Genomic DNA, 15,335 nt, shown 5'->3' with positions numbered 1-15,335 from the left:
AGTGAAGACCACAACATTAAATGTACGTGGATGCAGAAATAGCCTATTATTAGTACTCAGTACACAGGATTGGTAATAATTTATTTATTTAGTTATCCTCCTATTTATCCTGTTATTTATTTATCCTGTTAATACACTGAAGTCAAACTGAAATCACATTTGGATACAATGTTGTAAACCCAGCACTTGCATCGGTACCATCTATCTACCTTTTTTGTTATGGCGTCTATGTCTGTGATTTCATGATGCTGCTGCACAAAAGTGAGAATTTTGATTTATGGTCAAACAATGTGCCAAATAGTAAACTCACATTCTGCCTCCTGAAGATAGTCTTGCCAGAAAGCCAGAGTCCGGCACTCGTAGTGCATTACTCCCTCGATCGGAGTGAATGATCTGGAATAGATTCTCCCTATCAGTTGCTCTCAGAGCCATTCCAGCTTTCACGAAAAGACACTTCATCTGAAGAGGGTATGTCTGTAGAGCATCTAGGAGAGCTACAGACCTCAAGCCATCTCTGAACCTAGCCAAAATAAAACAAAATCAAATTGTATTTTATATTACTATTATTATATTTGTATTTGATGGGATTTGGAACCTGTATCATAACAAGAGGTTTTGAGGTTTTATTAAGAGAAATTTCTGAACTAATTACATTTTGCTTCCCTGTGGACTGCTGTATCAGAGGTGAAGAACATTTTCCCCCTTACAGGGCCAGACTGTCTCAGATACAGATAACGAATGCCTATACATGGAGCAACTGAGCTGAAACATGACACACAGGGACCTGTCATGAACTGGAGTAAAAGTGACACATTGCTTTCAAATACATCTGGTCTCTTGTTCCATTGGCATACATTGGCATTTTTATTTTTATTTTTATTTTTATTCCTATTTATTCTATTTATCCCCTTCGTATATTTTATTTATATTTGTCTCTGTATTTATATATGTGTGTGTGTGTGTGTGTATATATATAATATTCTGTAACTCTGTAACTTCTGTCGGTGCTGTGCTTTTTGGAAACCGAATTTCCCAGAGGAACCCACCCGAGGGATTAATAAAGTTTTATCTTATCTTATCTTATCTTATCTTATCTTATCTTATACCTTTTCCGTCAGTCTGCAGTCAACCCAAATGCTACTCAGTTTGAATCTATTTTTATTTACATATTTAAACACATGCCTACATCGGCACAGATACAACGTTTTATGTGAATTTTGATCTCATGAATGAAAGATATCTGTTTTGTTATGAACTGTACTAGAATGGAGCGCTACAGACCTGTACCACCCAAACAGGCTAATACCATTGTTTCACAACACAATGACTTTAGTTTGACAGGCTTAATTTTTTACCATGACAGTATGTGTTTAGACATGCCTTTCAAAAGGTGCACGGGTCCGTTGAAGGACATACCAGTGAGCAGTTTCTTGTTTGTTTTGAAGTGTTATGCAAACATTGTGACCAGCAAGACTGATCAAGCTGGCTGCCTGTGCAACTGCATCTTGCAGCTGTAGATCATTCTCGGCCTGTACGATCTAAAAACAATATGAGGAAATTAAAAAATGAATTATCTGACTCTACTATTTAGTAGAACATACAAAACTAATAGCTCCAGTGATTTACATTACATTAACCCTATGAAACCCCATAACCGATCAGGAGGCTGAGGTATAAGTTATTAAGCTGGAAAACAAGTCCAATCATTAAATTCTGAAAACTGAAACTTGGAGTTTCTTGGGCAGTAACCAACAGAACCACAACCTGCCACACACATTTTTATTTCTTCCTTCTTGTAGCCATTAAAATGTTTGATCTTTTACTAGAAAAATAAAAAATAAATAAAGACTGATAGAAAGGTGCAGGACTCGGGCAAGAAAAATTAGGGAAGTGTTAGTAAAAATGTTGGACAAGCAAAAAAAGACCTACAATGAAATTGAAAGAACCAAAGGAAAATATGCTCACAGACTGCACTTGTGACCTCGTGACCCTTTGGTGAATGACTTGCAGAAAACCTGCAGCAGGTAATTCAGTATGATTTCATCATGATGCAAGAAAAACACAGAAATGTTTAAACAATGCTGAGTTGGTACCTAAGTATACAGGGAGTGCAGAATTATTAGGCAAGTTGTATTTTTGAGGAATAATTTTATTATTGAACAACAACCATGTTCTCAATGAACCCAAAAAACTCATTAATATCAAAGCTGAATGTTTTTGGAAGTAGTTTTTAGTTTGTTTTTAGTTTGAGCTATTTTAGGGGGATATCTGTGTGTGCAGGTGACTATTACTGTGCATAATTATTAGGCAACTTAACAAAAAACAAATATATACCCATTTCAATTATTTCTTTTTACCAGTGAAACCAATATAACATCTCCACATTCACAAATATACATTTCTGACATTCAAAAACAAAACAAAAACAAATCAGCGACCAATATAGCCACCTTTCTTTGCAAGGACACTCAAAAGCCTGCCATCCATGGATTCTGTCAGTGTTTTGATCTGTTCACCATCAACATTGCGTGCAGCAGCAACCACAGCCTCCCAGACACTGTTCAGAGAGGTGTACTGTTTTCCCTCCTTGTAAATCTCACATTTGATGATGGACCACAGGTTCTCAATGGGGTTCAGATCAGGTGAACAAGGAGGCCATGTCATTAGTTTTTCTTCTTTTATACCCTTTCTTGCCAGCCACGCTGTGGAGTACTTGGACGCGTGTGATGGAGCATTGTCCTGCATGGAAATCATGTTTTTCTTGAAGGATGCAGACTTCTTCCTGTACCACTGCTTGAAGAAGGTGTCTTCCAGAAACTGGCAGTAGGACTGGGAGTTGAGCTTGACTCCATCCTCAATCTGAAAAGGCCCCACAAGCTCATCTTTGATGATACCAGCCCAAACCAGTACTCCACCTCCACCTTGCTGGCGTCTGAGTCGGACTGGAGCTCTCTGCCCTTTACCAATCCAGCCACGGGCCCATCCATCTGGCCCATCAAGACTCACTCTCATGTCATCAGTCCATAAAACCTTAGAAAAACCAGTCTTGAGATATTTCTTGGCCCAGTCTTGACGTTTCAGCTTGTGTGTCTTGTTCAGTGGTGGTCGTCTTTCAGCCTTTCTTACCTTGGCCATGTCTCTGAGTATTGCACACCTTGTGCTTTTGGGCACTCCAGTGATGTTGCAGCTCTGAAATATGGCCAAACTGGTGGCAAGTGGCATCTTGGCAGCTGCACGCTTGACTTTTCTCAGTTCATGGGCAGTTATTTGGCGCCTTGGTTTTTCCACACGCTTCTTGCGACCCTGTTGACTATTTTGAATGAAACGCTCGATTGTTCGATGATCACGCTGCAGAAGCTTTGCAATTTTGAGACTGCTGCATCCCTCTGCAAGATATCTCACTATTTTTGACTTTTCTGAGCCTGTCAAGTCCTTCTTTTGACCCATTTTGCCAAAGGAAAGGACGTTGCCTAATAATTATGCACACCTGATATAGGGTGTTGATGTCATTAGACCACACCCCTTCTCATTACAGAGATGCACATCACCTAATATGCTTAATTGGTAGTAGGCTTTCGAGCCTATACAGCTTGGAGTAAGACAACATGCATGAAGAGGATGATGTGGACAAAATACTCATTTGCCTAATAATTATGCACACCTGATATAGGGTGTTGATGTCATTAGACCACACCCCTTCTCATTACAGAGATGCACATCAAATTCAAATTCAAATTCAAATTTTATTTGTCACACACACACAACCATACACAGTATGACATGGGGGTGAAATGCTTGTAGCTGTACAATGCCCGACCATTAAATGACAGAAGAAAAGTTTTACAATATTTACAATTTACTACAAAAATTTACAAATTAACTTAGGAATTTACAGTAAAGAATGTGCAAATAGCAGAAGAGATTATAAAGATAAGGATTATAAATTATAGGAATTATAGGATTATAGGAAATGTGTGGTGGTGCGTGTGGTGACGTGTGTGAGAGTCCAGTCTTATAGTGACGTGTTTGGGAGAGTCCAGTCCTACACCTGGTTCAGGACCCGAATAGCCTGGGGGAAGAAGCTCCTCCTCATTCTCTCTGTTTTGGCCTTAAGGGAGCGGAAGCGCTTCCCAGACCTCAACAGTGAGAAGAGTCCATTGTTGGGATGGGAGAGGTCCATCATAATCTTCCTAGCTTTGGACTTGCACCGCTTGGTGTAGATGGACAGCAGGTCAGGGAGCTCTGATTGAATGATGCGTTCTGCCGAGCGCACCACCCTTTGCAGATCTCGTCTGTCCTGCTTGGTGCTGTTCCCAAACCAGGTGCAGATGTTTGACGTCAGGACGCTCTCGATGGTGCAGGAGTAGAAGTTCTTGAGCACCTTCAGTGGCAGATGGAAGTCTCTAAGTCTTCTGAGGAAGAAGAGACGCTGACGGGCTTTCTTAACCAGGGTGTTGATGTGACAGGACCATGACAGGTCCTGAGTGATGTGGACACCCAGGTATCGGAAACTGTCCACTCTGTCCACTGGCGTGCCACTGATGATGAGGGGTTTGTAATTCCTCGCCTGCTTTGTAGTGAAGTCCACGATCAGCTCCTTAGTCTTGCTGACGTTTAGGAGGAGGTTATTCTCCTGGCACCAGGTCTCCAGGTTCCTAATCTCCTCCAGGTAGGCCGTCTCGATGTTGTCGGAGATCAGGCCCACAACAGCAGTGTCGTCAGCAAACTTGACAATGGAGGTGGTGTCGGATGTGGCTACACAGTCATAAGTGTACAGTGAGTACAGCAGGGGGCTTAAAACACAGCCCTGAGGCACTCCAGTGCTGAGTGAGATGGAGGGGGAGACTTGTTTTCCTACCCTCACTGATTGGGGTCTGTCTGTGAGGAAGTTGAGGATCCACTGACACAGTGATGAGCTGAGTCCTAGATCCGTCAACTTGGTGAAAAGCTTAGAGGGAATTATTGTGTTGAATGCTGAACTGTAGTCCACGAACAGCATCCTAACATAATTCCCTCTGCCAGTGTCCAGGTGACTCAGGGATGTGTGGAGCAGGTGAGATATGGCATCGTCTGTGGAACGATTAGTCCGGTAAGCAAACTGAAGTGAGTCGATGGTGGCAGGAAGTGAAGAAGTGATGTGATCTCTCATCAGTCTTTCAAAACACTTCATCACAATTGAAGTCAGTGCTACTGGACGGTAGTCATTGTGGCAAGCGGGCTGTTGTTTCTTTGGAACAGGGACAATAATGGACCGTTTGAAGCACGTGGGAACCACAGCTTGGGCCAGGGAGAGGTTGAAGATCTCCGTGAACACCGGCGCTAGTTGATCAGCGCAGGCTCTAAGGACCCGGCCAGGGATTGCATCTGGTCCTGCTGCCTTCCTGGTGTTCACCCTCCTGAAGGTGTTCCTCACGGCATGCTCTGTGATGACGAATGCATTTTCTTCACTGGTGCACTCCGAGCGCGCGCAGCCGTTTGTTGTTTTAATTGCTGCGGCGTCGAAGCGAGCATAAAACGTGTTCAGCTCATCAGCCAGTGAAGCATCTGCATTCATCATTGAAGAAGCTGGTCGTTTATAGTCCGTTATAGTCCGCAGTCCTTTCCACAGGCTCCTAGAGTCGCACTGTCGTAGCTGTGACTCTAGTTTTTCCCCGTAGCTCCGCTTTGCCTTTCGGACCACGCTGCGCACGTTGTAGGACGCAGCCTTGTATAGGTCCATATTACCGGAGACAAGCCCTTCATTGTAGGCATCGGTGCGTGATCTCAGAGCGTCGCGGATGTTTTTATCCACCCACGGCTTCTGGTTGGGAAACGTTCGGATGATAGTTCTTTCTGCTGTGTCGTCCGCTAGTTTCCCGATAAATCCCACAACCGCTTCCGTAAACATGTTGATGTCATCAGAGCTGCGCCGAAACATGTCCCAGTCTGCGTCATCCAGTGCGTCCTGCAGCGCGGCCACCGATTGGTCCGTCCAGCGAGTGACCTCCCTCCTGATTGGTGGTTGCTGCTTTAGCCTTTGTTTGTAAGCAGGCATGAGGAAGATGGCGGAATGGTCCTATTTCCAAATGCCGGCAGGGGCTGAGCCTTGTAACAGTTCTTGAACGGGGTGTAGCAGTGGTCTAATGTCCTCGTGCCCCGGGTGGGGCAGTTGATGTGCTGGTGAAGGTTGTGAAATGTCCGTTTGAGATTCACTCTGTTAAAATCTCCCATAACAATGAGTGCGGCATCTCGGTGAAGTGTTTGTTGATGTGTGAGAGCCTCATGTAGCTCACATAAGGCAGTGTCCGAGTCCGCGTGAGGCGGAATGTAAACAGTGCAGGCAATGACCGCAGTGAATTCCCGAGGGAGATAGAAAGGGCGACACTTAACGATCAAAAGCTCCAGATTGGGCGAGCAAGAGCGTGTGAGTGGGGAGATGTTTGTGCTGTTGCACCATCTGTTGTTCACCATCAAACACACTCCACCACCTCTTTTCTTCCCCGACTCCATTGTCCTGTCCATGCGGTAAACCGAAAAGAACCCCGTCGGCTGCACGGCGTGGTCTGGTATCGCTGGGTTCAGCCAAGTCTCAGTGAAGCAGAGGAGGTTGCAGTCCCGAATGTCTCTCTGGAACTTGATTCTGGCTTTGAGGTCATCAAGCTTGTTCTCGATGGATTGAATATTGGCTAGCAGGATACTGGGCATGGGTGCGCGGTGTGCGCGAGCCCGTAGCCTGTTCCTGATGCCGGCTCTTTTACCTCGAGGCCGTCGCTTAGGGTCGCGTCCTTTGTTCTCTCTCAGGATCTCCTTTGGCCAGGTTGGGTCCGGAGTTAAACATGGTGAAATGTTCGTGTACTGCAGACCAATAGAAACCAAAGTGTCTCTACTGTAGCGGATTTATGTGTTTTGCATGATGCCCATGCAAGATTATCGCAGATATAGCAAAAAGTGACGAAAAACTGCAAAAAGTGGAGAAGTTAGGGCAGAGCATCCAGCACGGCAGCCGACCTCACCGGCGCCATTTTGTATCATCACCTAATATGCTTAATTGGTAGTAGGCTTTCGAGCCTATACAGCTTGGAGTAAGACAACATGCATGAAGAGGATGATGTGGACAAAATACTCATTTGCCTAATAATTCTGCACTCCCTGTATATAAAGTGGTGAGCTATAGAGAAATGTAACAAGAACTTGCCGTGTAGTGATAGAATGTCAAGAGTGTGTTTGATACTGGATGAAAATTGCACAGTACTAAATAAAAGATACAAAACAGTGTTACAACTTGTCAACAGTATTTTGATTCTACCTCTTGTTTCTTACTTGCAGAACTTTCAGTAAAATGTTGGACGTAGTCCGAAGCTCTACCAGATTCAACAAAGGAGGCTCTGGATCCACATTAAAAATGACAATAAATCAGTTATTTACTCTAGACCTAAGAGTGGATAGGACTGACTTTGTGGTTTGCATGTTTGCTATTTTTTACAAATGACTTATTTTTTTGTTTGAGGTTTTTTTAGAGGAGGAATCATCTACATCAGCGGTCCCCAACCCCCGGGCCACAGACCGGTACCGGTCAGTGAGTCGTTTGGTACCGGGCCGCGAGAGTTGAGGCTCGGGTGTGAAATGTATGGTTTTCAGGGTTTTTATCGGTTGTTAGTGTTATTTTGTTATCGTTTTTATCGTTAACTCGGTTTTCCTGGGTCTTTTCACGTGTGTTATGAATAAATCTACTTTTTTCGGTACCGGTACTAGTTTTATTTTGTTGTATTTATCCGTCGTGCATAAACCGGTCCGTGGTGCAAAAAAGGTTGGGGACCGCTGATCTACATGTACTAAATATTATTTTCAGACAGCTAACAATCAATACACAAGTCTCAACAATCGCCAATATTGCCAATAGTAACCTGGCAAGTTTACTTGTACAACTAACTTACTTAAGTCAGTTTTTTCTTAGTTTGTAAAGTCGTCTGTCCCTTCAGCCTAATCTGCATCTTCGCACTCGGACCATTTTCACTTTCACTTATGAGAAACAAAAAAGAAGAAATTCACTCTGTGATCCTAGTCGTTAGCAGGTTTTAGACTCAGTTTTAACACCAGGTTAATAACTCTATTAGGCAGGTGGAGATTCTTAACATCAAAGATAAAATCAATACAATACATTTGAAAAGCCTCTTCAACTGATTGTGGAGTACATTAATGCATTCACATAGTGATAAGAAAAATCAACATCCAGGTGTTTGTTAGCGAGAGATAAAAGAGCAAACGTTGTATTATACTACTGAGTCACCATCAGATGAGCCCCCACCCTATCTGCAGAGAAACGTGGAAGGTTGGCATTGATCAGATGATCAGATTGAGTTTATCGATGACTTTTGTAACACTTCAACTTTCAAACAAATCTCCTGATTCTTTGAAGCACATACAGTGAGGAAGAGGCTGCCTTGAGTAAAGCAGCTGACAGGTGTGACGAGTTGCACAAAATGTCTGCCTTTCCTCCCACAATCCCCTGCATTGCTGTACAGAGCTGACCAATGTCATGTGGTGCCCTGTGTGATGTCACAGCAGTATAAAGGCCTCACTCGGCCGACCAGCTGCCCTGAGCAGAGTCAGCGTTCCCAGCCTGGACGCCTCGGCTGGAGGGACTGCTGTTACGAGGAAAACTACAAAACTACACGGCGGCGTAGGCCTGTAGTTTTGTTTTTTTCTTTGGGGTTCCTTTGAGGCTCAACTGTTCCCCTTTTGGATTTTCTGACTCCGTTTTCTGGATAAAGATTTTAGATTTCCTGCTGAGCGCCCAAATCTGGGCTTCCCAGGCATCCTTGTCCAGACAAGTAAGTGTCTTTAAAGTTTTTTAAACTGTTGTGAATAATGAGCTCCAACGGAGAACCAGACAAAGTGATCTTTTTATATTTTTTTAGCTGAAGGTTAGAGCAGGGCATCCCAGAATAGCCGCTGAGAACATCAGATTGGATCCCAGCTGAGTGGCTGATGGCTTTTTAAGGGAATCAGCAGCAGGGCTATCAGTTGCCCCTCCAGATATGTGCCACATGGTGCCTGTCAATCAAACTGAGATGTGTTGGGTTGGAGGTGGTGATATTTTTAGTCGTTGGCTTTAGCGCCCAACCCCCAGGCACGGGGTGGTGGTGACTGACTGCAGCAACACTTCAAGGAAGCTTTTATTTTAGATTTGAGAATAGTCAACAGCTGAGCCGAGTTTGTATTTTAGTTTTATTAAATGTATTTACAATAAATTTAATATCATTTAGTTAATATAATGTTTTGAGCTTGTGTTTTATTTTTCAAGTGGAGGTTCTTGCATTTGGCTCATTTACGCTGTCATTGCTTTTAAGATGTTTCCAGACGTGTCCTATAACGAAACAGCCCAAGAACATTGATTTGCAATCTTAAAAAGTACATAAAATCTGAGTTAAGTGTTTTGTTGTTGCATTAAATATATTTACTTTGGAAAGTAATTTATTTTAACTGTTTATAAAAAGCATATAATATGAATACAAATGAATAAAGTTAAATAGAAAGCAGGACTCAGGTTTCACAGAAAACGTAATAATCCTAAGAATTATTAGCAAGTCATCTTATTTCTGCTTCTAAAGCTGAAATGATTGCAAAATAATAATAATTCATTGTTTACATTATTATTGCTTTTATGCTTATTATAATTGAGCAGCAAACGAACGTTTCAGTCCAAACAGTCTGAACTCTGGAGGGGTGAGAGTGTAACTAATGTGTTATAAACGCTCCCCTTGCTTTGCCTCGGGCTCAGTTTCTGAACTGTGACATCATGTGCATCATGTGCATGTTCAGTGTTTCATTTCATCTGTTTAGCTATATCATGCTGTTATTGTTCAGTAGGTCCCACATCATAACTGTTATGATATTATTACTCCACATGATATAAAGATGAGAACATGTTTCTTAAGAGGTTTAAAAATGTTGAAAAACTCATGTTAATCATTTAAAAGTAAAAAATATATGTCTTTATGTTTTTATTCACATAATGTTTTTAGGGGCTTATGATAGTCCTTTTTGTTATTTATTACACAATGATTAATATAAATTGTTAATTATTTACTAATTTTAAATAAAAAAATTAAAATAATAAAATATATATACTGTTTTATGATGATGACATATATGATTTTATATATAATATTATTAATGTGGTTATTAAAATAATAAATATTAACATTGTGATTCTCTGGATGGAGAGTAAATTTTATGGTATTCAAAAGATCCGATTAATTAGAATGAACTGTCAGATATTCGAATGTTCATCTTTAGCGTGAAGGAAACAAATGAAACTTTACAATTGGAAATGAAATTAAATAAAAAATAAATAGATAAACATTTAAAAATTAATTCTATTAATGGCCCATTCTCCTTACAAAGTGAGATTAAGAATTTTAGCTCCATGGTTACGGCAATAAGATAATTCCACACATCATAACATCTCAAATAAAATTATTGATGTCTTTATGTTGAAATGATTCTTTATTTTCTGATTTGAAGCTCACCATTTTTTGTTTTCTTGAGATTTTCGACTAGTTAGAATAGAATAGAATAGAATAGAACAGAATAGAATAGAATAGAATAATCCTTTAATTTTCCCACAAGGGGAAATTTGGGTGTAACAGCAGCCAGAAAGACACATATACAACAAACAGTACACAGGACAGAAACATACACAGTTTTTCTTACATATTTACATCGAGGACAGTGGTTACCAAAAACAGATTGCTGTACCGTTATTAAATAAAATAAAATTAAATACAGATAAGAGGCAAACCAGGTTATAATGTGAACCGGTTGATAAGATAGTGCAGTTACAGCGCTGACGTAAACATCTGTGTTTGTTGGGAGCAGTTCTGATCGTGCAGTCTGACAGCTGCAGGGAGGAAGGACCTGCAGAAACGCTCCTTCATGCATCGAGGATGCAGCAGTCTGTCACTGAAGCAGCTCTGCAGTTCAGCAACTGTTGAAGTTGCTAAGTTGAAGCTGAATTACCTTAATAACCAGAGTGGGAGTTATTTCATGCCTCCAACAGCAACAGCTGTCAGTCTTTGTGCATTGTAAAGTTGACAAAACTCTCAGGTGGCCTGGACCAGATCCAGGAGGACTCCAGTGCCAGTCAAGACCAGTCAGAGCCAGTTTCACCAAAAAGGGCCAGTAAGACGCCCGGCAGAGCTTAGCAGTGCCAGTGAATGCTGCTGATAACGAATGAAACACTGATAAAGACAAACAAAATCCATAAGTTTTCCCTTCAGGCAGTGGGACAAATTCCTGTGTGACGGGAATGTCGCTGATCAATCAAACTAGGTCAAGTTTCACTGCCCTCGCTGACTCCAGTCTACTGATTTATTGACAGTTCATTAAATAGTGTGAACAGTTTCTAAATAATATAAAGCACATCGTTGACGTTCATCTTCTGATGTTGCCTGAAACAGAATTAATTATAATTAATGTGAAGAAAATTAAGCTCAAATAGGAAATGTATTCAGCCAGGTTAGACAAACAAATGTAATTCTTACCATGTTGTTCGTGTAAGTGTGACTTTTTCTTTCTACTAGCTTCTTCAGAAGGATACTGAGGCACTCCTAAAGCAGCAGAGTAATATTTGACTGATGAGTGGTGCTGTGAAAAACACTTTCTCTGTAGTTTCTGTAGTTTCAGTGCTTTTCCTAAACTTTCTGCCGTGATCCGGGACTAGCCTGGTTCAGGGGCACCTGCAGAGTTTTTCCGTAGGGGTGGCCACATGGGGGGTGGCTCAGCAAAAACAGAATTTTCAGTTTTATTATGCTGTTGTCAAATATAGGTTACTTGAAAAATATGTGTGTGTGGGGGAGGGGGGTTGCCTAGTTAATTTCCTGCTATTAAAGTCGATATCACTTAAAATAGGTAATTGATTGGTTGACTGAAGGTCCCAACCATCACTTTAATGATTCTCAGCACAGCTGAGCAGAAGCAGCTCAAGATTCTCAGACTGGAGCAAACGTGTTCAGGAAATAAGTATAAGATCATGGAAGAGTGTGAACTGCTGCTTGTCTCTTTGTTGGCAGTGATCCGTCCAGGGATTGGCACCAGCCCCCCTTGGTGCCCCCAGCTGGGTTTCCCACTGGTTGGACATAAACCTGAGAAACGTGCAGGATGCAGTCATACGTAACAGCTGCCTAATTTGGCTCCTTTTGAGCCCGGGAAGTTTAGAAGTTCATTTCCAATGCAGGCATCAGCAACAGTATTCGTTTGGTGACTACCAGCAGCTGTTTTGCTTCCACTCTCCCACCACTCGTGAATGAGAATCCAAGACGAAGCAATGCTAAGTGAGCTAGCCACCCTTACAAACATGAACTCAGACATAATGCCTGTGACTGTGGGCTGGAAGATGCCTTTATTAATCTGAAAGTGGCACTAAGAAACTTCTCATTTCAAACTTCCTGTTAATGCAAGTGGCTGATAGCAATGGCTAGAGTCACATTTGTAAAATACAGCCTTTACTGCTATTAAAGGGTCTTTGCCTCACACTATATAACACCTTGAGGCGACTGCTGTGGCTTTCCTTTAAGAATATGTAAAGTAAACATGTAAAATTTTACAATTTCATTTTTTACAAAAAAGTTCAATTATTAGATAAAAACCCTGAGGAAAAGCAAACTATCATAAAATCACAGCCCAGTCTACTGAACGAACTGAAACCTGAGAGCAGTTTCCCAGTTTTAAGCTGGTGTTCTGATCTGCCTGATCAGCTAGTGGTTTATCAGCCAGACTCTGAGGAGCCTGGACTACATCTGGGGATGTCGCTCCTAAAATAAACTCAGCAGAGTTCCTGTCAGCGCACTAACCATCAAAGAGAAGCTGTGGACACAACATCTACAGAGCCTCAGATGCAGCTGTTTGTGTTTTTACATATGTTTTATTTACTGGAGTGAGCAGCAGTGGGATATTTGATGCAGTTTAATGAAGACAAAGATAGTGTAGTTTCATAGAGTGCTGAAAGATATTTGTTGTGGTCACATCTGAATATTTAAAAACTGATGCTGTGTATCTGTGTACTGTCTGATGGGCAAACTCTGTATGACATTCTGAGTGGAGATGATCTAATTCATCTGTGGTCGTTACCTAAACACAGGAAGATGTCTTCATTTTTGCAGATAAGAAATATAAAGACATGTATTTGGTACAGAATATGCAAAGGTTCATCCTGAAATATATTTTTCACTCAGATTATAGACCAGTGGTTTTTAACCTTGTTGGAGGTAACGAACCCCACCAGTTTCATGTGCGCATTCACTGAACCCCTCTTTAGTGAAAAATAAAATGTGATTTTTTTCAAATTCAAGACATAGATATGTTTTTTATTGGTGCACAAAATGAGCCGTGCATGTCACGGTGGAGGCTCTGCCGAACCCCTGGGATCGACTCACCGAACCCCTAGGGTTCGATCGACCCCGGGTTGAGAACCACTGTTATAGACGAACGTAATGCTTGTAACGTTGTTCTGCACATCCAAATGTGTCTTTCTTCATATCACCTATATTACCCACAATGCACCTTAAACTCATAGGACTCATATGTGAAGGTTACAGTATTACTCCTGTCACTGCATTATTGGGTAAAACTCTGCTGCAGTGGTGATTCCCTTTGAGATGTCCAAACTGAAGTAAAAGCCATCTTACTAACTTTGGAAGAGACAGCTTGTCTGAAGTCGTGCTGGTTTGACTGACAGCATGAAAAAACCCAAAGTCATCTCCCTTTGTTGCTGTTTCCAATGTAAAGGTAAAGTTAGCTTTAGATTTGTGCTTTACAGCCCTGTCTCTGTGGACAATTCAATAAAAAGGTAAAAACCATGAATTATGTCTATAAACAAAAATAGTTAGAGCCTATTTCTAAAAATCATCTGGACTCGTGAGTTAAACTAAGAAAATCTCAAGTCTTAACCCTATAATGAGTTTCTGAGACCTCGATCTCATCAGCATGATCAATACTTGCCATAATTTCAAAATGTTACGGACAAAACTCTTTTTTTTGTCTAACATTGTTGTTACCAAAAAGTTGCCAAAAACACCCAATATATGACATGCGATAAAAATATATAATAAATATAGAACAAAATATATCATACACAACATGATTTGGCAAAAAATAAATACACTTGTGGATTTTGTTTATGAGGGTTAATAAACATGGCTGGCTATTTTTTGATGGGTTGGGTCTTACAGGGTTAAAGACGACTCCTTAATTTTCTCCCAAACTGTAAAAAGCTAAAAACAAAGGTCTCACAACAATAGTTAGAACTGGAGCAGTCTTATAGAGTAGACCTTATTATCTCTCTGGACTGACTCCTGATGTCCACTTCCGAGCATGATGTGGAGTGATACTGATATGTGCTGCCGGGTAATGCCAACAATTCTTTGAAAGGACGTTTCATTTTATGCTGCACTAATTTGTTGATGTTGTTTGACGTGTCCACTGACTGTGTCTTTGTCTTATTTGTGTGTAGGGTGCCAGCCAACATGTCAACACAAGCACCGACATTCACACAGCCGCTACAGAGCGTCGTGGCACTTGAGGGTAGTGCCGCGACGTTTGAGGCTCAAATTAGTGGTAAGACAGCTTCCAGACTGAACCGACTCACATGTTGAACCCGACCATTTGTGACTGTTCTGTCGTCCACAGGTTCTCCAGTTCCCGAGGTGAGCTGGTTCCGCGATGGCCAGGTTCTTTCCACCACCACTCTGCCAGGTATACAGATCTTGTTCAGCGATGGCCGCGCTGTTCTGAGGATTCCTGCTGTGACGGCTGCACACAGCGGAAGGTTTTCTGTTAGAGCCACGAACGGAGCTGGACAAGCCACAAGCACCGCTGAACTCCTCGTTACAGGTGAGAGCAGGGAGGCTGGGACACCGGTGACCTGGGAAAACACAGGAAAAATACACTGAAGTATTTTCCCATTCAAATCACTGAATTCAGGCGTTCCAATCACTTACATAGTCACTGGCTCCTATAGCATTCAGGCTGCTTCTACAAACATTCGTGAAAGAATGGTTTGCTCTCAGACCTCAACCTCAAGGTCCGACAGGCCAAGTTTTCTAAAACCGTGGAAATGCAAAAGCCCAAGAACAACGTGATTTAAGTCATTCATTTCTTATACGTTACCTTTCTAGTACAAATCTCCATCATCTCCATTATCAGTTTGCAGTTTGCCTGCTTGCTCGTTGCTGTATCAGCATGGCAGTATTATAAAGGAATACCATCAAAAGCAACAGAGGCACAAATACATCCAAAAACAAATCATTAATGTTGCTATACGCTACAGTAAAGTGAATCTTAGATGAGATCCTCAA

General features: G+C 41.6%; 1 protein-coding gene across 1 annotated transcript in view; it reads left to right on the top strand.

Annotated features, from left to right (window-relative positions):
* The first annotated feature begins 8,553 nt into the window (after window positions 1-8,553).
* Window positions 8,554-15,335, top strand: part of ttn.2 (titin, tandem duplicate 2) — a 219,954-nt gene continuing 213,172 nt past the window's right edge. The window contains exons 1-3 of the mRNA XM_085373731.1: window positions 8,554-8,810; window positions 14,492-14,595; window positions 14,668-14,871. Of these exons, the coding sequence (XP_085229857.1) occupies window positions 14,505-14,595; window positions 14,668-14,871 (295 nt within the window). The 5' untranslated portion in view covers window positions 8,554-8,810; window positions 14,492-14,504. The remainder of the gene's footprint in view (window positions 8,811-14,491; window positions 14,596-14,667; window positions 14,872-15,335) is intronic.

Source organism: Diplotaxodon limnothrissa, linkage group LG16, assembly GCF_057381915.1.
Source record: "Diplotaxodon limnothrissa isolate DT_005_m linkage group LG16, D_limnothrissa_male_GT1.1, whole genome shotgun sequence".
In the NCBI taxonomy this organism is placed as follows: domain Eukaryota; kingdom Metazoa; phylum Chordata; class Actinopteri; order Cichliformes; family Cichlidae; genus Diplotaxodon; species Diplotaxodon limnothrissa.
Note: the sequence above shows the minus strand (reverse complement) of the source record. Positions and strands in the feature narration are given on the sequence as shown.